Raw genomic sequence first — 24,519 nt, 5'->3', positions numbered from 1 at the left:
GCCGTAAACGGGCCTTGGGATAGCGGGCTGTAAATGGGCTATATACGAACATGCCGTTAACAGGCTTGCCTTGGGCCGGCCCGCTACCTTTTGACCAAGTCAAACGGGCCGGCCTTTTCACACAAATGGGCCTCTGGTGGGCCGTGCCACATGTCGGCGTATCGTAGGTGCTTTGGGTCCAATGAGTGGATGACGTCTGTCCCAACGGTGAGCCGACACGTGTTTCCTCCAGCCAATGATGATTTTACACGTGGAAAATCCCCATTGGTCGGGGCTGTTAACGAGTTATCGGATCCAAAACCGGACCCGATAGCTTAACGGCGTTCCGTTACGGTGGATGCCACGTGTCGGTCACCCTTGACGAAAGTACTTCTGTGACGCGCGATTTATCGTCATGGAAGTGGACACTTCCGTGATGATAATTTTGGTAATGTCATGGAACACTTCTACGACAGCACATGTATGACTATCTTGATTCTGTCATAAATTTGTCATGGATGTACATGCATGACAGAAAACGTGACCTACTGTGACAAACACGTATCATCACGGAAGTGTATTTTTTTGTAGTGCTTGTTCGTCTCCGGCATCGTCGTCCATGCCGTCGATGTCTTCGGAGGCGTAGTCCAGCATGTCGGTTAAATCTTCGACAGTGGCTATGAAGTGGGTGGTGGGTGGGACATAAAATTCCCCGCTCTCAGCCCCTAGTCCGGGCTGGGCGCAATTCGGAAGCTTTCTATGTAATGGCGAGGGATCACATTAAGTCCAGAGCCTCGTTCAAGAGCGAGGTTTGGACGGGGAAAGGAGAGTCCGCAGAGCTGGCCGGGGTGAGAGCCTCCTGGCCATGATCACTCGGCGCGGATTTCGAGAGTGCGGATTTGGAATCCGGGGGCGAGTCCGGCTTTTCAGTGACAGCGGGAGCTCGGTTCGACTCCGGGTTTGCCGATGACGCAGTCCCCTCCAGATCTCCGGTAGCAAGTTCCATAATTGCAGAGAGTCCGGCGGGCTCTAAACTCCTATCTTCGGACCTGGTAGTCTGCTCTGGGTCTAAGGCCAGAGCGGCGGTTGGGGCCGCGAACCCTTCAAAGATCAAGTCTCCTCGGATATCAGCGACATAGTTCAGATTTCCAAAACTGATCTGATGACCAGGGGCGTAGCTGTCGATCTGCTCAAGGTGACCAATCGAGTTGGCACGCAGTGCGAAGCCGCGAATACGAAAATTTGGCCGGGGAGAAAAGTCTCCCCCGAGACGGCATCGTTGTGGATGATCGATCGAGCCATCGAACCTTCTGTTGACGGTACAGTGGAACTCTCAATGAAAGCACCAATGTCGGTGTCAAAACCGGCCGATCTCGGGTAGGGGGTCCCAAACTGTGCGTCTGAGGATCGAAGCTAACAAGAGGCAGGGGACACGATGTTTACCCAGGTTCGGGTCCTCTTAATGGAGGTAATACTCTACTTCCTGCTTGATTGACTTTGATGAGTATAGGGGTTACAAGAGTTGATCTACCTCGAGATTGTAATGGCTAAACCCTAGATGTCTAGCCTGTATGATTTGTCTTCGCCTCTATGGACTAAACCCTCGGTTTATATAGACACCGGAGTGTGACGCCCGGATAATCACGCTACAGTAAAACTCTGCTAATGATGCCACGTCACCTCCGTTACTGTTTCTAATCCTTCGTTAGTACAAAACCGATTCAAAAATCAATTCAAAATATGGCAAACAACAAAAGTTTTCAAACATTGAAACAAAAATGTTCGGGGTGAACCAAATATTGCATAGGTAATTATGGTGAAGAAACCACACTTTTATAAAATGTTTGAATGCTTTAAAATGACTTAAGCAGTAGCTAAAAACAACTAAATAAATGCCTTTTGTATTTTATAAAATACTAAACTAAATAAATGCCTTTTAGGTTTTATAAAACTAAAATAATATAAACCCGTAGCAGGAAAATTAAGAAAAGAAAAACAAACAAAATGATTAAAAGGGGGGAAACCCCCTGGCCAACTGGGCCAAACGGCCCAGCCGGCCAGCCCACTGGCCCATCCGGCCCCCTCGCTCCCTTAACCCCCACTCCCCACCGAACCCTAGCCCCACCCGCAGCACCTCCCACTCCCCCCCGATCCCCATGCTCCTCTCCTCCCCCCGATCCAGATCGGGATCGGGGCACTTGCCCCCGCCGCCGCTGCCCGGTGCCGCCCCACCCCGTGCGCCTCCTACCCACCCCCGGCCTCGCGCGTCCTGCCGGCGACCTCGCCGGATGCCCCTCGCCGCCTCGACCTCGTCGTCATCCGTCGCCGCACCCCGTCCCCATCTCTACCTCGCGGCCTCGGCGAGCACGCCCGCGCTCGAGGACTACCGTCGTCGCCCCGGAGCTGCCACGCCGTCGCCGGACCTCGTCGCCGCCTCACCGTCCTCCTTCTCGTCTCCTCCTCGACCCCCGCTGCCTAACCCCTACCGCCCCATTGAGCTTCCCCCTCCCCTCTCTCCCATGCGCGCCCGGACTCTCCCCCCCCCCCCCCGTGCTCAGCTCCGTCGCCCGCCGTTGCTCGCGGACAGCCGCAACCGGCCAACCCCGCGGCGCCCCGCTCGTGCGTCCTGCTCCGGCCGGCGCCCCATGGCCTCGTGCCTCGGCGCGCCTCGTCTCCGCCCTCTCCTCCCTTGGCCGGCGTCGTGGGCGCCGGCGGCCTAGCCACGCCCGTGGCTGGCGCCCCCCCCCCCCCGCCTATCGATTTGGGCGCTCGCCCAGTCCGGCGCCGACGCCCGGCTCCGCCCAACGCCCGAGCGCCCGCTTACCCGTGCGCCCGTTAGGCCCCCTGGGCATATGACACGGGGGCCCCACCCCACAGAACGGTTTTATATAAAAAAAGAATAAATAAATAATAATTAAAATAAATAATTAGTTAATTAAGTTAATTAATCCTATTTAATTAATCTAATTAACTAGTTAGATTAATTAAATAGTAATTAGATTAGTTAAACCCTAATTAGACTAAACAGCCAATGACGAACGGGACCCACACGTCAGTTGACCAGTCAACGCCTCTGTTGACTGCTGACGTCATGCTGACGTCAGCGTGCTCTGTTCTGGATAATGTTGGATTAAAATAATTAAATAAATGCTAAAAATGATTTAAATCTTTTAAAATCAATATAAAATAAACCGTAGCTCGGATAGAAAAACTTTGTACATGAAAGTTGCTCAGAACGACGAGACGAATCCGGTTACACAGCACGTTTTTCCGCCACGCATCCCTAGCATAACGAACACGCAACTTTTCCCCTCCGATTCATCTGTCCGAAAACGCGGAACACCGGGGATATTTTCCCGGATGTTCCCCCCTTCACCGGTATCACCTCATACCGCGTTAGAACACGTCTAGCTCTACCTGTTGTCCTGTTATGCACTTGCTTGCTATGTATTTACTGTTTCTCCCCCCTCTTCTCTTCGGTAGACCCCGTGACGATGCTGATGCCCCTGTGGTCGACTACGTCACCGACGACCCCTCCTTCTTGTCTGAGCAACCAGGCAAGCCCCCCCCTTGATCACCAGATATCGCCTATTCCTTCTCTATACTGCTTGCATTAGAGTAGTGTAGCATGTTACTGCTTTCGGTTAATCCTATACTAATGCATAGCCTGTCATTGTTGCTACAGTTGTTACCCTTACCTGCTATCCTACTGCTTAGTATAGGATGCTAGTGTTCCATCAGTGGCCCTACACTCTTGTCCGTCTGCCATGCTATACTACTGGGCCGTGATCGCTTCGGGAGGTGATCACGGGTATATACTATATACTTTATATACATGACACATGTGGTGACTAAAGTCGGGTCGGCTCGTTGAGTACCCGCAAGTGATTCTGGTGAGGGGGCTGAAAGGACAGGTGGCTCCATCCCGGTAGAGGTGGGCCTGGGTTCCTGACGGCCCCCGACTGTTACTTTGTGGCGGAGCGACAGGGCAGGTTGAGACCACCTAGGAGAGAGGTGGGCCTGACCCTGGTCGGCGTTCGCGGATACTTAACACGCTTAACGAGATCTTGGTATTTGATCTGAGTCTGGCCATTTGGTCTATACGCACTAACCAACTACGCGAGAACAGTTATGGGCACTCGACGTCGTGGTATCAGCCGAAGCTCTTCTTGACGTCAGCGACGGAGCGGCGCGCGCCGGATTGGACTGGAACACCTGCTAGGCTAGGTCGGCTTCCGGCCGCGTACGCAACGTGCAGGTGTGCAATGGGCGATGGGCCCAGACCCCTGCGCGCATAGGATTTAGACCGGCGTGTTGACCTCTCTGTTGAGCCTAGGTGGGGCTGCGACGTGTTGATCTTCCGCGGCCGGGCATGACCCAGAAAAGTGTGTCCGGCCAAATGGGATCGAGCGTGTTGGGTTATGTGGTGCACCCCTGCTGGGAAGTTTATCTATTCGAATAGCCGTGTCCCTCGGTAAAAGGACGACCCAGAGTTGTACCTTGACCTTATGACAACTAGAACTCGATAGTTAATAAAACACACCCTCCCATGTGCCAGATATAACCCGGTGATCGCTCTCTAACAGGGCGACGAGGAGGGGATCGCCGGGTAGGATTATGCTATACGATGCTGCTTGGTGAACTTACCATCTACTCTCTCCCACATGCAACAAGATGGAGGTGGCCAGAAGCGTAGTCTTCGACAGGATTAGCTATCCCCCCTTATTCTGGCATTCTGCAGTTCAGTCCACCGATATGGCTCTTTACACATATACCCATGCATATGTAGTGTAGCTCCTTGCTTGCGAGTACTTTGGATGAGTACTCACGGTTGCTTTTCTCCCTCTTTTCCCCTTTCTATACCTGGTTGTCGCAACCAGATGCTGGAGTCCAGGAGCTAGAGGTCCCGAGGATGATTCTACATGGAGTTCGGCTTCGAGGAGTAGTTAGGAGGTCCCAGGCAGGAGGCCTTGCCTTTTCGATCGTTGCTACTTTTGTGCTAGCCTTCTTAAGGCAAACTTGTTTAACTTATGTCTGTACTCAGATATTGTTGCTTCCGCTGACTCGTCTATGATCGAGCACTTGTATTCGAGCCCTCGAGGCCCCTGGCTTGTATTATGATGCTTGTATGACTTATTTATGTTGTAGAGTTGTGTTGTGGTATCTTCCCGTGAGTCCCTGATCTTGATCGTACACATTTGCGTGCATGATTAGTGTACGGTCAAATCGGGGGTGTCACAAGTTGGTATCAGAGCCGACTACCTGTAGGAATCCCCCTTTCCAACTCCTTGGCCGAAGTCGAGTCTAGTCATTGAAAAACTTTTACTAACATGGTTGTGCAGCTTACGGGCCCACGTCGCCATTGGGTGGTATTAGGATCTTTTACTCCTCGATCCTTACTCTGGGACTCTGATCTCTCTTCTATTCGGGTTAAATGATTTTACTAAATCTGACTCTAGGTTCTCATAACTACGTCTCCCGGAGAGCCCCTTATCACAGATGATCGTCTACTGCACCAGAAGATTTCGAAGTTACTCCCCGATACTCTTTCGAGACTTTGTGCTCGTTGCTTTTGCAATTCCCTACCACTGATCTATCCCTATGGATAAATACTTACAACCGTCGTTCTTAATTCTATTCCAAGTTGATCTTGTTAAGACAAGATGCCCCGAACCGCTCTCCGTTGTTCCAAGAATCCTTTGAGCTTACTGCTATACAGTTTTGCCACCTGAATACCCCTAAGAATAATTTCTCGCACTTCCGAGTATCCGCTCGTCCCCAGTTGTTCAGGTGTTTCACAAAAGTCTTTGAAATACTATTCAATCCTTCGAAAATCCTTAGCAGCTTTATTGCTCTGCAAATACTTGTCTACTTGCATTATGGATGCTTCCCATATATCTGGCAATATTCATTAGTCTCCTTTGACACCGTCATTTTGACCCTGTTGATTCAACATGAGTGCGAATGCACGCAATTACCGGTTGATCCTTTTAAATTATCTATCTGGCTCAGATGTCATTTTGAACATGAGCTGGTTCTCAACCAATCTAATTGCCGTCGATTGTACCCCTAAGACTATTCAACTTATCCATCCCTAATCAGAACATTGCTTCTGATCCCTTGATTTGGAACTCATAATTCCTTTGCATTTGAGCTTTGAATTAGTCAGTTGTTTTGATATTCCGATTGCCTTGCTTTCTTTCTTCTTCTGGTTGAGTACCGATGCTCACATCCGATCCCTTGAGGACCACCAAAACCTTTATTGGATTTTATCCGACGACGTCCTTCATATTCAATAACTTTGTGAGTCTCTTCTCGGATACATAATGCCTCTGGTAAATTGTATCCTCTGCTTTGTCAACCATGCTCTACTTTTGAGCTTGTGTTATTTACTTCTGAAGTTCGTGGTATATGTTCTAAGAAGCCCCAATGGCTTGAACCTATGCCTTCCTTAATATCTGTGAACTCGAAAGTTTTCACGAGTCATACTCTTCTGGTATTTTGCCATATAAATTTCAACACTACAACTTCATCGAACGCGAGAAGTAAATGAAAGGATATGCATTGGAGAAGTGGGAGTCGACCTTGAACTTTGTGTTCATGCCCATGGACACGATGTAGATCTTCTCATCGAAGCTTCTTTTAAAATTAGTTATTCCCTTGGTATAAGTTCATCTTATATCTGGGATCTGGCCTTTTGCAATCGTGGTTCCGACCACGTTCTCCTTTAAACACCATTTCTCGTGCAAGTTTAAGCACTTGACTTCTGCAGAGCAAAACCCAATCTAACCTCTACTTTGATCTGTCGTCGAGTATTACCCCCTGGTATCTCGAGATTATCACGAGCAACATAACTTCTTATGAGTTCTTCATCAACTAATATTCTTGTCGATTCCATTTTTCCAATAGGTTCTGAGTTGTTAGAACCCCTCAAGGACACCGAGAACTGAATCGAGTCCGCACTGCGATTCAACAACTCTTGGTAACCTTCATTACTTACGAGTTTGAACTCGATCACGTCATTCCTAGCCTACTCGGCTACATCATTATCGTACTGATTTTAACTGTGCTACCTAGTCCTTAATCACGGAGCACAACCTTCGACGGTGAGCTAATCTTACGTCGATCTTCCTCGTCATATCACTTCTCCTTGAACAGCAAACTTGATTTCGAGTTTGTGTCCTACCCGTGGTTCCAATAACCTTTCGCTTTCATCATTCCTTTGACTTGATGTCATCGTCGATCAGTTACATCTTCTTGAAAACCTCTCGACAAATTTGTCGTGATCATTGTCAACAATTTGACTTCTTCCAAGTTGTGTGTCGAAATTCAGGATGAGAAATACCATCCTTGCCCCTCGATGGATTGTGTTAACATCGACAACATTCTTGCCTCCCCCCAACACAAACTTGTTCATATTTTGTGTTGTATCTTGATTTCCCTGCTATCCAACTTATGTTAAGTTCTACCGCGGAGTATTACCATCTTTGATGTCAAGAATGTTGTGAGGATTGCTCCACCTCTTAAGAATTCTTGCTATAATGATACTTCTCACCATCACCATTCTTTCTTGGTCCTCGTGTTGATTCCAACCGGGGTACCCACAAGTGGACGGTGTTGTTTGGATTCTGCACTTCTAGCAACCCTATTGCTTTGAAGTTAATGATCGATAATTCATTCTTAGCCTATCGGTTGCTGAACCACCATTCTAACATTGATCATGCTACCTAACCCCATATTTCGGGTGCACTTTTCAACCAATGTTTAACTGTGTATGTTTTCCTTGAGCATACCTCATTATATCATTTGATCTGACAAATGTTATCTCCTTGTTGTGGAAATCCATCTTTTGAAAATCTCATTGAATTGTCATTAAGTTCATCAGCCACCTCCTCGTCCTCTCCTAGGTTTAATGATGAACTCTTGTTTTGGAACTTGTTTCCATAGTTCATTTCCCGAGAATCTTACATTGTCATCTCGTCAATTTGTGTTGCACCTCTTCTTCTCAGGCATCCTGAGTCTGAGGTATCCTGACACCAATCATATCTGAATCTCGGTCAGATATGATGGCTGGGACATATTTCCAAGAGTTATAACATTGGTCTTATGTGACCCGGTAAGGTGATGTCGTGCCTAGCACACCTGGCCAGTTGGCCCTATTGTTATAGATTCCTTTTCAGCAAGGTTATCCATTCTTCCATGAGGAAATTGTAAGACTTATTCTACAAGTTATTCCTGATGGATCCTGTGTGTTTTCAAAGTCTGATCTTCACCTGATGACCATGTCAATGCTATCTCGAAGCATGTCTAAGGTACTCCGATCTTCAATAAAAACATTTGAAGCACAATGCTAAATTTTCGTTATCAATTATTCAAACACCGTTCTTTGGGTAATGTCATGAACTTCCTCTTCCCTAACCTAAATGGTTCTCTTCTAACCATTGTCCTTGGGAAGGATATACCCCCTGAAATATGTGTTTAAACACATTTTCCTTTCCATTGTTCTGTTTAATCTGATAATCATATTTTCCTTTCCATTGGTTGGCTTAATGTTTCTGGTGATCATTATGATCTAAGCAGTATTAATTCCCTGCTTGTGCAAACACCTCGGTGTACAACTCTGTCAGTAAGACCCTGTTACTATTGTTGGTGACATTCCGGTAACCACCGATGGACGAGAACTTTGCCTATTGGTCCGCCTCGTTTCAACGAGCAGGAAAATGGTTCTCTTCGTCCCTCGCCCTAGGTATCAACGTTGTTGCCAACAAAACTGACAGGCTATCCTCTGACATACTTTGCTATCTTGACCGTGCAAATGTTAGCGCCTTTCTACTTTTAACCCACATGGTGGGCCCATAACCCACGGTTCCACAGGATCGAAACCTGACTCTCCTGTACACCCCTGTTGCCAAAGTTATTCCTTGTGCTTGACTTCGTAAGTAATTCACGGGTCACCTTCCTAGTGCTCTATTCTGGTATCAGACGCAATACTTACTCTCGCTGCTCTGAACCCCTTTTCCACTCTGGTTCAGACTTCTAGTAACTATCTATCCGCTTGGAACCTCTTATTGTACCTTCGTACCTTACTCTCGATGTAGTTTATATGTTCAACTCGAGAGATAATCTTATGCTCATTCATGGGTTAACCCTAGATTGTTTCCCTCATAAGCATTCTGCCGTAGCCGAGCTGTCCCTTACCTATTCGTAAGTACGTTGGAGTTTCCGAAGAAAAGGACGACTTCACCATGATGACCTAAAGCAGAGAAATGAAGACGTCAATGTAAGGGATAGACCACTTCGAGAAGAGCAACCAAGGCCGAGAAGATTCGTTAGAAATCGTAACCAGACTTTTTCCCCCGTTTTCCACCTCTTAAATCTCGGGACGAGATTTCTTGTAGTGGAGGAGAATTGTGACGCCCGGATAATCATGCTACAGTAAAACTCTGCTAATGATGCCACGTCACCTCCGTTATTGTTTCTAATCCTTCATTAGTACAAAACCGATTCAAAAATCAATTCAAAATATGGCAAACAACAAAAGTTTTCCAACATTGAAACAAAAATGTTCGGAGTGAACCAAATATTGCATAGGTAATTATGGTGAAGAAACCACGCTTTTATAAAATATTTGAATGCTTTAAAATGACTTAAGCAGTAGCTAAACACAACTAAATAAATGCCTTTTGTATTTTATAAAATACTAAACTATTTTATTTGGGGGTTAAACCTTTTGTGACCGAGGTATAATTAGTAATACTAATTTAGGTGCAACTTTTAGGTTTTATAAAACTAAAATAATATAAACCCGTAGCAGGAAAATTAAGAAAAGAAAAACAAACAAAATGATTAAAAGGGGGGAAAACCCCCCTGCCCAACTGGGCCAAACGGCCCAGCCGGCCAGCCCACTGGCCCATCCGACCCCCTCGCTCCCTTAACCCCCACTCCCCACCGAACCCTAGCCCCACCCGCAGCACTTCCCACTCCCCCCCCCCCCCCCGATCCCCATGCTCCTCTCCTCCCTCCGATCCAGATCGGGATCAGGGCACTCGCCCCCGCCACCGCTGCCCGGTGCCGCCCCACCCCGTGCGCCTCCTACCCACCCCCCGGCCTCGCGCGTCCTGCCGGCAACCTCGCCGGATGCCCCTCGCCGCCTCGACCTCGTCGTCATCCGTCGCCGCACCCCGTCCCCATCTCTACCTCGCGGCCTCGGCGAGCACGCCCGCGCTCGAGGACTACCGTCGTCGCCCCGGAGCTGCCACGCCGTCGCCGGACCTCGTCGCCGCCTCATCGTCCTCCTCCTCGTCTCCTCCTCGACCCCCGCTGCCTAACCCCTACCGCCCCATTGAGCTTCCCCCTCTCCTCTCTCCCATGCGCGCCCGGCCTCTCCCCCCCGTGCTCAGCTCCGTCGCCCGCCGTTGCTCGCGGACGGCCGCAACCGGCCAACCCCGCGGCGCCCCGCTCGCGCGTCCCGCTCCGGCCGGCGCCCCATGGCCCCGTGCCTCGGCGCGCCTCGTCTCCGCCCTCTCCTCCCTCCCGTGGCTCCGCCCTCCGCCGCCTCCCTTGGCCGGCGCCGTGGGCGCCGGCGGCTTCGCCACGCCCGTGGCTGGCGCCCCCCCTGCCTGTCGATTTGGGCGCTCGCCCAGTCGGGCGCCGACGCCCGGCTCCACCGAGCGCCCGAGCGCCCGCTTACCCGTGCGCTCGTTAGGCCCCCTGGGCATATGACACGGGGGCCCCACCCCACAGAACGGTTTTATATTGAAAAAGAATATAAAAAATAAATAAATAATAATTAAAATAATTAATTAGTTAATTAAGTTAATTAATCATATTTAATTAATCGAATTAACTAGTTAGATTAATTCAACTGTAATTAGATTAGTTAAACCCTAATTAGACTAAACAGTCAATGATGAACGGGACCCACACGTTAGTTGACCAGTCAACGCCTCTGTTGACTGCTGACGTCAGCGTGCACTGTTCTGGATAATGTTGGATTAAAATAATTAAATAAATGCTAAAAATGATTTAAATCTTTTAAAATCAATATAAAATAAACCGTAGCTCGGATAGAAAAACTTTGTACATGAAAGTTGCTCAGAACGACGAGACGAATCCGGTTACGCAGCCCGTTCGTCCGCCACGCATCCCTAGCATAACAAACACGCAACTTTTCCCCTCCGATTCATCTGTCCGAAATCGCGAAACACCGGGGATATTTTCCCGGATGTTTCCCCCCTTCACTGGTATCACCTCATACCGCGTTAGAACACGTCTAGCTCTGCCTGTTGTCCTGTTATGCACTTGCTTTCTATGTATTTACTGTTTCTCCCCCCTCTTCTCTTCAGTTGACCCCGTGACGATGCTGATGCCCCTGTGGTCGACTACGTCACCAACGACCCCTCCTTCTTGTCTGAGCAACCAGGCAAGCCCCCCCCCTTGATCACCAGATATCGCTTATTCCTTCTCTATACTGCTTGCATTAGAGTAGTGTAGCATGTTACTGCTTTCGGTTAATCCTATACTGATGCATAGCCTGTCATTGTTGCTACAGTTGTTACCTTTACCTGCTATCCTACTGCTTAGTATAGGATGCTAGTGTTCCATCAGTGGCCCTACACTCTTGTTCGTCTGCCATGCTATACTACTGGGTCGTGATCGCTTCGGGAGGTGATCACGGGTATATACTATATACTTTATATACATGACACATGTGGTGACTAAAGTCGGGTCGGCTCGTTGAGTACCCGCAAGTGATTCTGGTGAGGGGGCTGAAAGGACAGGTGGCTCCATCCCGGTAGAGGTGGGCCTGGGTTCCTGACGGCCCCCGACTGTTACTTTGTGGCGGAGCGACAGGGCAGGTTGAGACCACCTAGGAGAGAGGTGGGCCTGGCCCTGGTCGGCGTTCGCGGATACTTAACACGCTTAACGAGATCTTGGTATTTGATCTGAGTCTGGCCGTTTGGTCTATACGCACTAACCAACTACGCAGGAATAGTTATGGGCACTTGACGTCGTGGTATCAGCCGAAGCTCTTCTTGACGTCAGCGACGGAGCGGCGCGCGCCGGATTGGACTGGAACGCCTGCTAGGCTAGGTCTGCTTCCGGCCGCGTACGCAACGTGCAGGTGTGCAATGGGCGATGGGCCCAGACCCCTGCACGCATAGGATTTAGACCAGCGTGTTGACCTCTCTGTTGAGCCTAGGTGGGGCTGCGACGTGTTGATCTTCCGCGGCCGGGCATGACCCAGAAAAGTGTGTCCGGCCAAATGGGATCGAGCGTGTTGGGTTATGTGGTGCACCCCCTGCAGGGAAGTTTATCTATTCGAATAGCCATGTCCCTCGGTAAAAGGACGACCCCGAGTTGTACCTTGACCTTATGACAACTAGAACTAGATACTTAATAAAACACACCCTTCCAAGTGCCAGATATAACCCGGTGATCGCTCTCTAACAGGGCGACGAGGAGGGGATCGCCGGGTAGGATTATGCTATACGATGCTACTTGGTGAACTTACCATCTACTCTCTCCTACATGCTGCAAGATGGAGGTGGCCAGAAGCGTAGTCTTCGACAGGATTAGCTATCCCCCCCTTATTCTGGCATTCTGCAATTCAGTCCACCGATATGGCTCTTTACACATATACCCATGCATACGTAGTGTAGCGCCTTGCTTGCGAGTACTTTGGATGAGTACCACGGTTGCTTTTCTCCCTCTTTTCCCCTTTCTATACCTGGTTGTCGCAACCAGATGCTGGAGTCCAGGAGCTAGAGGTCCCGAGGATGATTCTACATGGAGTTCGGCTTCGAGGAGTAGTTAGGAGGTCCCAGGCAGGAGGCCTTGCCTTTTCGACCGTTGCTACTTTTGTGCTAGCCTTATTAAGGCAAACTTGTTTAACTTATGTCTGTACTCAGATATTGTTGCTTCCGCTGACACGTCTATGATCGAGCACTTGTATTCGAGCCCTCGAGGCCCCTGGCTTGTATTATGATGCTTGTATGACTTATTTATGTTGTAGAGTTGTGTTGTGGTATCTTCCCATGAGTCCCTGATCTTGATCGTACACATTTGCGTGCATGATTAGTGTATGGTCAAATCGGGGGCGTCACACGGAGGGGCCTAGGGTTGTACAGAGTCAGTTTATAGAGAAAGGAAACTATACATCCGAACGCCAGGCTTGCCATCCACGCAAAGGAGAGTCCCATCCGGACACGGGGAAAGGCCTTTTGTCTTGTATCTTCACGGCCCACTAGTCCGGCCCATGTCATATAGCCCGGACGCCCGGGGACCCCCTAATCCAGGACTCCCTCGGTCCTCCTCCTCCTCCTCCCGATCCTCCTCCCGATCCTCCTCCCACTCCTCCGGGTCGCCAGCGCTCGTCAGTGTCAAGGCCGAGTCCGTGGAAACGCCACTCGGCCGGCGCACCCGCAGCGCCGGCATCATCATCAACGGGGCGATCGTGCCTCCTCCTCGGCTCCCCCCGCCTCGTCAAGCCGAAGATGGAGCCGGGGCTCGCCGCCGTGAAGAGCGAGCACGATGACGCGCTTGACAACAAGGCCGCCATGAAGTGGGCGCGGGAGGATTGGGCCCGGCTGGAGATGGAGCGCCTATGCCGCGCCCTGGAGGAGATCGCCGCGCGCCGCCGTGGCCGCGACGAGGGAGGCGTCATTGTGCTCGAGGACAGCGACTACGACACGCTGCCGTCGGCCAAACCAGTCCGCCAGGACGACCCCGGGCAAGGGTTTAGCAGGGACGGCCGTGTGAAGAAGGAGAAGGAGGACGACGACGGCGACTACGCCCCGTTCAGCAAGTTCTTTGACCTGTAGGCACGGCAGCAGCCCTTTGTTTTCTTTTTTTAGTAGATTTTATGTTTTCTATATGTAAAAAAATTGTGGAACGCCTAAATATCGCCGAATCTATGTCATGTTTGCTAAATTTTAGCCGAATGTCTTTTTTAATATGTTTACGAAAATGAATTTTAGCCGAATGTCTTTTTAAATATGTTTACAAAAAGGGCATCTGGGCGCGACCTGGGGCGGCGGCTGGGAACCCGATCGCCCCCACGGTGAAAATATTGCTGGTTCTCCCCCAAGCGGCGCTTTTTCTAGCCTCTGTGATAAGGATCAACATGATGATCCTATAGTTTTTGCCCGATCTTTCACCGCAAGACAATCAAATAGAAAAACTTCTAATCATGGGAGTAATCCACGCAACCTGAAGATGAGGAAACAAATCCAGCAAGCAACGTGATGAAGATCACCACGCCTCAAACCAAAGCACGATAAATCCTTGATGAACACAAGAACCTCCGCAGCAATCTTTATTAGATAAACGGCACTGCCGTCCCCGGCGGGATGCTTCACCAAAGAAACACAACTCGATAGTTTTAGACTAAAATTCTGAACTCCCTAAACCTAATGCGCCCCAGCTCCTTATATGGAGGGGTGAGGCGCCCAGCCTAATGGGCCTCGACCTGACTTGGTTGGACAGGCCCAAAACCAAGCCAAAACTCACAATTATTAAAAAAAACTAATTATTAAAAATAACAACGACACGCCTAGCTTGGTGGAGTCCTGAAATTGGGCTTCACCTCCTCCGTCGTGCCTGTATCATCCTCCCCCCCTTCAAAAAACGTTGTCCTCAACGCGTGAGGTCTGCTGGAAAGGGTGGCATGATATCAACAAAAGCATCACGCGTCTTCGCCATCTTCAAGTCTCGCTTGCCTACCACTCCACATCCTCCCTCTTGGTCTGCTCGACTTGGTTCAGTTGTGGGTGCCTTTCTTCTCCACACACGCCTGGGCATAGGCGCCACCACCTTCTTCTTCTTGTCCACCTTTGCTGGAGCCCTTTGTTTCTGAACATGAACCTGCTTTGCACTACTCTGCAAAAGATGAGTAATGCCTAGGCCACACAACTGACGAACATGTCCATCCTTGCCTTTGTGCATCCGCATGGCTGCTCCAACAAAACGCCTCACAGGTGTGCTAACAAAACTGCGCTTGTCGCCCCGAAGCACCTCATGCACTGGGACATGATCAGCACAAATATCATCAGTCTGAACACCTGTGTCAACACAAACTGGAATTGTAACACATGCTGCAACATCCTTCCTCTCATCAGAAAGAGGTTGTACTTCAACTGGCTTGTCACTAACAAGAACAACAGGCTTGTCATCTACAGGTATAGCTGAAGCAATATCAACAATGTCGCTCTGTGCATCATGCTCCTCATGCTGCAACTTAGCTAACCTTGGCGGCTTAGCCTTGCGCAACCTCTCCTTGTGTACCACCAGCTCCACATCAGACTTTATTTGATCATCCTTCATAGGCTTCAAAGTCTAATGTTTGCCATCATGCACAAAAGAATATGTATTTGCTCTCCCAGCATGTGTAACATTGCGATCATACTGCCATGGATGTCCAAGTAACAACCCACACACCTCCAATGGCAACACATCACATTCTACCACATCAACATAGTCACCAACTGTAAATGGCACACGCACTTTATGAGTAACCTTCAACATACCGCAGCTATTCAACCACTCAAGATGCATAGGTTCAGGAATACGCCATGTGGACAACCCCAATGATGCCACCATTGCCTTGCTTATGCCATTAGTACAGCTACCATCATCAATCATCAACTTGCATGCTTTGCCTTTAATCATACACTGAGTCTGAAATAAACTCCACCGCTGACCCTTGTCAACTGTTTTGCAAGCTTCATCATGTACCCTCTTGAGTTGCATATTCAGCCCACTCAATGGTACAACATCGTCCATCAAAATCGTGTCAACATCAGGCTTGTCCTCCTTAGAACCAGTATGTGTTGTTGTTGCCTCGTTGACATCGTCTATATGAACGGATGTGTCCTTGGAAATTACCTTCGTGGAAGTCTGCACAGTATGCGCTGGAAAAACTGTAATTGGCTTTTTTAGTTCCGCCCGCATCTCTTTAATGAGCTTTTGTATATCAGCTATCTCTGTCCGAGCACGATCCCGAGACTTCCCGTCCAGCCGAGAAAACCATGTAGAAGACATCTTCCAATTTGCAAAGAGAAAATAAAATCACTGTATTTTTTTGTGTTAAATTAGACTCACCTGCAAGTAAACCAACGGGAGTTCGTAGAGAATTGCCGATCTAATATACTCGTACGTGTGCCCAACAAACCAACTTGATCCAAATGCCAAACGGATGCTTATCGCCTTGCCGAGTTCTCTTGATCTCATGCTTGTTTTTTTTCACGCAAAAAGTTGCACCAAACTCGGACAGAAGTCACGTACACGTACAAGAAAAGTGTTCCGCAACTCCGCCGGCGAGTCCGGTCCGAGGTTGCGGAGCGAGGGCGAGCGTCGTAGACGAAGTAGTCGAAGTAGTCGAAACACGCGAAAGTAAATGACACAGAGAGATGGAGGAGACCAGCTTTATTAATCAATGATTAGAGATTACAATGATGGCTCCTCGTTGCTTTATATAGGGACTAGGGGTCAAGGGATAAGTACCCACTTAACCAAAAGAGGGGAAACGGGAGGGGCCAGCCCGTGCGCTTTGCACGCGACCGCCGCCACCCCTCCGGGTGGCCCGGTTTCCCAACACTCCCCCTTGGGTAATTATCCGTATATCCATGCCTCAAAACTCCGAAAAACCCAGTGGGAAAAAATGTGGAGAAAGAGCACACAGTATACGTTGTTGTATTGCACGAATTGCCTCGTCAAAAACCTCGTGTGAGAAACATCAGGAAAACTCACTCAAGGGAAAAAGAGTACAATCCACTCAACCATCAAGTTGAGTACTCGATCATCAGGATTGAGATTTTAGCGACGCGTTTGTGAAGTTTCTCCCCCTGAGCCTTGCATCTCTCTAAGTCTCATCATACCGATTCCACGCACACACCTCTCTAAGGTTGATGCCAGTAATGATTTAGTGGACATATCAGCAAGATTGTCACAGGACTTAGTATGCAAAACTCTCACCTCGTTCAACTCTTGCAGCTCATGTGCATAGAAGAACTTGGGACTAATATGCTTTGTGAGGTTACTCTTCACATAACCCATCTGGACTTGTGCAACACAAGCAGCATTATCTTCATAGATAATGGTAGGGGTTTGTACGGTGTTCAGCCCACATGTCTGCTGAATGTGGCCGATCATCCGCCGAAGCGATACACACTCTTTTGACGCTTCGAATAGTGCCATGATTTCTGAGTGGTTCGTGGAAGTCGACACAAGTGTTTGCTTGGACGATTTCCAGGAAAACGCAGTTCCACCACAAAGGAAAACATATCCAGTCTGCGATTTGCAATCATGCGGGTCCGACAGGTACCCAGCATCGGCATAGCCTATAATAGATAGGTCTTGATTCCTCTTATAAAATAGACCAAGATCTTTGGTCCCTTGCAGGTAACGGAAGACGTCCTTGACACCTTTGCAATGTCTTTTGGTAGGTTCAGAACTGTACCGAGCAAGCAAACTGACGGCGAACGCAATGTCTGGCCGTGTACAATTTGCGAGGTACATGAGTGCTCCAACTGCACTCAGGTAAGGAACCTCTGGTCCCAGAGTTTCCTCCCCCTCTTCCTTTGGCCTGAACGGGTCCTTGTCTGGCTGTAAAGATCTTCCGACCATCGGGGTCTTAGAAGGATATGCCTTATCAAATCCAAATCTTTCCAACACCTTCTGGGTGTAGGCCGACTGGTGCACTAGAATCCCATCAGGGGAATGTTCAAGTTGCAGACCTAGACAGAACTTGGTTTTACCCAAATCCTTCATCTCGAATTCCGACATCAGGTAGGAACTCGCTTCCTCAATATCCTCAGGTGTACCGATTATGTTTAAATCGTCCACGTACACCGAGATTATACAGAATCCATCTTGGGATCGCCGTATAAAAACACATGGGCAATCTTTATTGCTCATGTAGCCCTTCTCATGAAGGAAATCACTTAAGCAATTGTACCACATTCTACCAGACTGTCTGAGTCCGTACAGTGCCTTTTGAAGTTGAACACTGTATAGACCCCTATTTGCTCTATCATGGTTCGGAACAGGGATACCTTCTGGAACCTTCATGTATATGTTCGAATCCAAGTTACCATATAGGTAAGCAGTGACAACATCCATTAGTTTCATTTTCAAGCCCATGTTTACTGCCATCGAGATTAAGTATCTAAAGGTAACTCCATCCATGACTGGGGAATAAGTCTCCTCAAAATCGACACCTGGTCGTTGAGTGAACCCTTGAGCAACGAGCCTTGCTTTGTATCGTACTACCTTATTATTTTCGTCTCTTTCGAACAAAAACCCACCTATGGCCAACAGGGTGAATGTGGGGAGGAGTTCGACAAACTGGTCCGAACACCTTCCTTTTGTTGAGAGATAATAATTCGGCAGTAATTGCCTACTGCCAATCTTTCCAATCCGACCTTTTCTTGCAATCAGCGAGCGTGTTAGGCTCAGGGTCAAGATCTATGATTGAGGCAATTTTCGTAGCAAAGTTGATGTCGACAATCACCGTTGCTCGGTTTAGGGACTCCCCCGTATAAATATAATTTATGGCCATTTCGTCATGGGGCGCATCCGGCGCAAACACTTGCTCTACCAAATTTCCCATTATGGGAGCAAGGTCCTTTAGATTTCCTGCGCCGATGTGTGCGCTCACATATCCGCTGGGTGTTTCCCCTATGGGAAAGTTTAAGTCCGGAATTTCGTGCACTGAATTTTCCGTACTTGTGCCAGGTCTCGACTGGCTCCCCGTTTCAATTTGGGGTACTTTGGCGACAGGCTGTGATAAATCTCTCTTATCCTTTTTCGTCGGGCGTCCCCGAGTACTTGGGATTTGAGAAGCCGGATTTCTCGTCCTTTTAGGCCTTTGGACGGGAGCGGGCATACCATCATTTTTCTTCGGTATTTCAACCCTTTCCGGTGCATTGCGCGCGTGCACATGCGATTTTGTCACAGTCTTTAAGTCACTAAAGTGGTCGGGCAGTTGATTTGCTAAAGACTGCAAATCTATTATCTTTTGGACTTCTCTCTCAGTCTCAGCAGTGCGCGGGTCATGAGCGTGGATCCCCGTGGCTTGCCACGTGATTTCTCGACTTTTAGCATCAAGGGGTTGATTCTCTCCCCCTAAAGTCGGGAAAAGATCCTCGTCAAAAATGCAATCAGCAAAACGAGCCGTGTGACAGTCACCTGTCATGGGGTCCAGATACCTGATTATGGACACAGTCTCATAACCAACGTATATCCCCGACTTACGGAGCGGGCCCATGGCCGATCGCTGAGGGGGTGGTATTGGTACATATACCTGGCAACCGAACCTACGAAGGTGGGAAATTTTCGGTGCCGACCCTTGCGCAAGTTGAACAGGAGAGTGGATGTTGTAGGCCGACGGTCGAAAGTTGACGAGATTAGCCGCGTGTAACACCGCGTGGCCCCAACATGTAGTTGGTAAATTACAACCCTGAAGGAGCGGTCTGGCAATGAATTTAATTATTTTAATCAATGCCTCGGCAAGTCCATTTTGTGTATGAACATGTGGTACCGAGTGCTCAACTTTGATTCCCATTGCCATGCAATAATCATCGAACGCCTTTGAAGTAAATTCTCCAGCGTTGTCCATTCGAATAGACTTTATACGATAATCCGGGAAATTATTCCTCATTTGTATGATCTGTGAGATCAATTTTGCAAAGGCATGGTTCCTTGTTGACAGCAGGCAAACATTGGACCATTTAGAGGAAGCATCAATGAGCACCATGAAGTACCGAAACGGCCCCGTGAGGGGCTGAATTGGACCGCATATGTCCCCTTGGATACGTTCCAAGAACGCGGGGATTTCATCCCTCACCTTGAGGGGCGATGGCCTAATGACTAACTTCCCCTTAGCGCATGCGGAGCACACGAAATCATCGGGATTCGGGAAGTTCTTCACGTTAACATTATGGCCATGTGAGTTGTTAATTATATTTCTCATCATCCTAAGTCCGGGGTGGCCTAACCTATCGTGCCAGAGGCAGAAGAGTTCAGAGCTTCTAAAAACGGTCTTGAGGGTAGTGTACACGGGCGGTGCTACGATCTTAGTGTAGTATAGCCCTGTGTCAAACGAAGGAAGCCTTTCGATAACATGTTTACCACCGGCATCCCGCTTTGTGATGAGTAGGCACTCCTTGCCGTTTTCATCATCGGTCTCAGCATGGAAACCATTAGCGCGGATGTCTCTAAAGCTCAAAAGAGTACAAGTCGACTCCGGGTACAACAACGCATCATTAGTGATCAAAGTTGTTCCCATGGGGAGTATAATAGTGGCTCGTCCGGAGCCAACTATGTGAGAACCGCAGCCGGCGATTGTCATAATACTTCCCGGAGATTTTTTAATGGACTCAAAGTACTTAGTTTCTCGTAAAATGGTATGAGTGGTGGCGCTATCGGCAAGGCACGTTTCCTCCATTCGGGCGCCACACGCGTTCTAAAATATGACATCTAATTAATGTAATGAGGAAGAAAAATACATTAAAAATAAATGCACACATCTCAGAACATAACATGCTATCATGTATAAATAATGGAATAAATGAATAAATGTCATCCAATCGCCAAAGTAAAGAATAAGTTTATGCTCTCATAGAGCTTACAACCAAATCGAATTTATTCAATTTTATTGTATCAAATCACGGAATCATGATAACCAAAGAGGTATGCTAAGTGGACTCGGTGAAGAAGCCATTCACTTCCGCCGCAATCTCCATACTAGTGAGCCGATCCTCCTCAGAAATCATCTTGGAGGCAGCATCAATGTCTAGTGGCGGCGCCGCCGAGGCGACCATGTGGTCAACCTCCATGGCGACGTGGGCGTCGGTAGAGACCGCCAAAGCTGCCGCGATGGGCACCACGGGGGTCGCCTCTATGGGCACAGCAGGGGGAGTAGCGATCATCACGGGTGCCGCCATGGGCGCCGGTGGAGCTCCCTCCTGAACCAAGGCGAGGTGCGTCTCACGCGCCTTCCGAGCCTTATATGCATCAACGACCTCCTGTGGTGCGCGGCACTGGCGGGAGAAATGATCCACCGAGCCACAACGGAAGCAGTCCTGAGGCCTTTGCCCTCCCTTGCCCGGCTTGTTCTGCTTAGCCGGGGCGGGGGGGTGAGGGCCCTTCTTCTTGCCCTTCCGGCCCCTCTTCTTCTGTTGAGGCTTGCGGACTTTGAGAGCGTTCACCTCCTGGCGAGAACTCCCCCCAAGTGGTTGCGCGACAATGTTCTTTTTGAGAACCTCGTCCTGCGCCTCCGCCACCTGGAGGACGTCAATCAACTCTGAATACCTCGTGTAGTTCCCCTGGCGGTAGTTACGTGAGGACTGGACCGCGTCGGGGTGGAAAGTGGACCGCGTCCAGCGCATCAACTGATTCCATTGAAAAATTGGTACTTTGCAGGGAGCAATTGTAGTTGTTCCCGATATTTCCCATTCCCTGAAAAGAGAGACAACAACAATGAACTAGTTGAAGCTTCAAGTGAGATGCTCTTCCCATCAACTTTAGACATATATTTTCCGGCCTTGACTATCTCCCCCTTTTCCAATAAAGTTCTGATGACATCATTTATAAGACGAGAGCTAGGAGCACAACCACTCTTCTCCATTGATGAAAACATACTGTCAGCTTCCTCCACTGCTCCTTCTTTTAGAAGATTTTGTACCATTACTCCGTAAGTGGAAGCATTAGGCACCAACCCGCTGGCTGGTAATGCAGCAAACAAATCATTAGCTTCTTCTCTTCTTTCAACCTTGTACAATGCATTAATGATGGTATTGAGTGTTGTGATATTGAACTTCACATTCATTGCACGTAATTTCTGGAATAGGACGATCGCTTCATCTGCGCAATTATTTCTACAAAGTCCTCCAAGAATTATATTATATGCAGAAATGCTCACCATTATTCCACTTTCGATCATCTCATGGAACATTTTCTTTGCATCAGCAGTTCTCCCAGCACGAAATAATCCATTCAGTATGGTTTCATATGTAACAGTTGTAGGTTTAACTTTCTTATGCAACATTTGTCTGAACAGAATTAACCCATCATCGATCCTTCCACGTTTACAATATCTACTGACAAGTGTGCTATACGTAATGACATTAGGCTCAATGCCAGCTGATACCATGGCATCAAGTACTCCACATGCTTTGTCCATCTCGCCGACTAAGCAATATCCGTCAATCAGCGTACTAAACATACTGATATCAGGTTTCTCACCTATGTCTATAACCAAGTCAAAGATATGGTGTGCATCTATAACCCTTCCTTCATTGCATAGACTGTCCATTATTGAACTGAAGAGTGCAGTGTTTGGACGAGCAATACCTTTATTCATCATTTCAGAAATCAACTCCTTCGCTTTCACCAAATCACCATGTGTACATAAGAACTGAACTAGGGAGTGATAAAAAACTGTGTCCGGCTGTACTCCCGTACCAACAACCATCTGACTGAACTTATCCATTGCATCAGTCAGCTTACCCATTCTCCAATGTGCAGATATTAGAGTTGAATAGGTGACTACATCCGGACTCAGTCCTTGTCCCCGCATTTCAGTAAGTATGAGCATAGCTTCATCTATCAGCCCTCGTTTAGCATATGCACCAATTAATATGTTGAAAACTTTGCAGTTGGCTACAATGCCGCCGCCTTTCATTGAATTGAAGAGACTCATCATATCAGCAAAGCTTCCTTCATTGGCATACCCATGAAGAAGAATAGTGTAGGAGACAATATTAGGCTTGTTGCCCTTTGCAGCCATGGAAAAGAAAACCTTTGCAACTTCTTTGGTTCTTCCATGCTTGCAAAGGGAGTCCATGAACGAGTTCCAAGTGACAATATCTGGTATAAGACCACAGCTTGTCATTTCTCTGAACATTTTACGCACCTCTTTCAGCCGGCCCAAAGTGGAATATCCATGGATCATGCTAGTATATGTCACCTCATCCGGTCGAACACCGTTATCAACCATCTGCCGAAGGAACAACTCTGCTTTGTGCATTGCTCCGGCTTTGCACAATGCATCGATAATCGAGCTATACGTCACCACATCAGGCACAACCCCTTGCCGCATCATTTCATTGAATAGATTGCATGCCTTGTCTACTTTGCCTTCCTTCAAGAAGCCGTGGATGACCGTGCTATATGCCACCATGTCGGGAGAGCAGGCACCTCCTTCCTTCGACACCATCTGGAGCAGTAGGTCGAGCGCCTGCAAGCTCCTGCCGTCTTCACACAAGCTCTTCAGAATGGTGTTGTATGAGAAGGCATCAGGCACACAGCCGAGGTCGGACATCCTATGAAGCAGCATATTGACAGCCTCGTCAGTATGTTTTGCGCAGCAGAGGCACTTGATGACGGTGTTGGCGGCGATCTGGTTTGTCTTCAGGCCCGCCCTGAGGATGCACCCAAAGAAGGCAAGCCCTAGGTCCGGACGACGTACGCGGCAGCAGCAGTTCATGAGGATGCCGTAGGTGAAGATGGTGGGCGGCGCCACCCGCATGCCGGCTTCTTCTCGGCAGACACGGTTGAAGAGGGTGAGGGCGAGGGCGGGGCCGTCTCTGCAGGCTTCAGAGGACGTAGCATGGCTGAGGGCGGCAAGGAATCCATCAAGGGAGCGCTCGGGGACCCGAATGGCCTGCTGAAACAATACGTCGAACAGGTGGTGTGCGTCTTGCGGGCTGAGCGTACCGGCTCGCACGCGCTCTGTGGCCGCGGCAAAGGCGGCGTGGGGAGACCAGGTTGGGGAGGGCGGCGAGGTGCAGTTGGAGAAGGAGGAGGAGGAGAGGCGGCGGCGGAGGCAGACGCGGGACATGGGCATAGTGGAGCAGTGACGGAGGTGGATGCTGGACATCACCGTGATGAAGAGGAGGAGCTGCGGAGGCGGAGGACGTCGGCTAGGTAGAGGGTGAGGAGGAGGAGGGTGAGCGGCGGCGGCGGCGGCAGCGGATGCGGATGCGGGACACTCCGGCGCGTGAGCCGGCGGGGAGGTGCGCGCACAGGACAGGCCGCGTGAGCTGAGCCGTTAAATGGACACGCATGTATATGCACATCTTGTTTTTGTTTTTTTTTCGATTTTACTGCTTATTAATCATATCATACGATATGTAAGTTTTTAGAGCGTATCATTTCACTCATAGGGGAGAAAAATGTACATGGTGCAACCCTAGAGGACGTACACAAACCGACGTCAAAGAGGGTGCAAACGGGAGCAGAACGGGGAGGTTGAATATGCCCTAGAAGCAATAATAAACTTATTACTTATTTCCTCATATCATGATAAATGTTTATTATTCATGCTGGAATTATATAAACCGGAAACATAATACATGTGTGAATACATAGACAAATATAGTGTCACTAGTATGCCTCTACTTGACTAGCTCGTTGATCAAAGATGGTTGAGTTTCCTAGCCATAGACATGAGTTGTCATTTGATTAACGTGTGATTGACTTGACCCATTTCGTTAGCTTAGCACTTGATCGTTTAGTTTACTGCTATTGCTTTCTTCA

The 24,519-nt window shown here is 48.8% G+C and overlaps 1 protein-coding gene across 1 annotated transcript; it reads right to left on the bottom strand.

Moving 5' to 3' along the window:
• Positions 1–20,511: 20,511 nt before the first annotated feature.
• On the bottom strand, positions 20,512–24,019 carry LOC109780194 (uncharacterized). Its single transcript, XM_020338776.4, has one exon. The coding sequence runs from the start codon at positions 23,858–23,860 to the stop codon at positions 21,368–21,370; it is 2,493 nt and encodes an 830-aa protein (XP_020194365.1). The 5' UTR covers positions 23,861–24,019; the 3' UTR covers positions 20,512–21,367.
• Between the last annotated feature and the right edge of the window lie 500 nt (positions 24,020–24,519).

This window comes from Aegilops tauschii, chromosome 1, assembly GCF_002575655.3.
Source record: "Aegilops tauschii subsp. strangulata cultivar AL8/78 chromosome 1, Aet v6.0, whole genome shotgun sequence".
In the NCBI taxonomy this organism is placed as follows: Eukaryota; Viridiplantae; Streptophyta; class Magnoliopsida; order Poales; family Poaceae; genus Aegilops; species Aegilops tauschii.
This window is presented reverse-complemented; position numbering and strand designations above follow the sequence as displayed.

Excerpts from the sequence above, each read along its gene's own strand:
- LOC109780194 (XM_020338776.4), bottom strand. The coding sequence starts at position 23,860 with ATGTCCAGCATCCACCTCCGTCACTGCTCCACTATGCCCATGTCCCGC.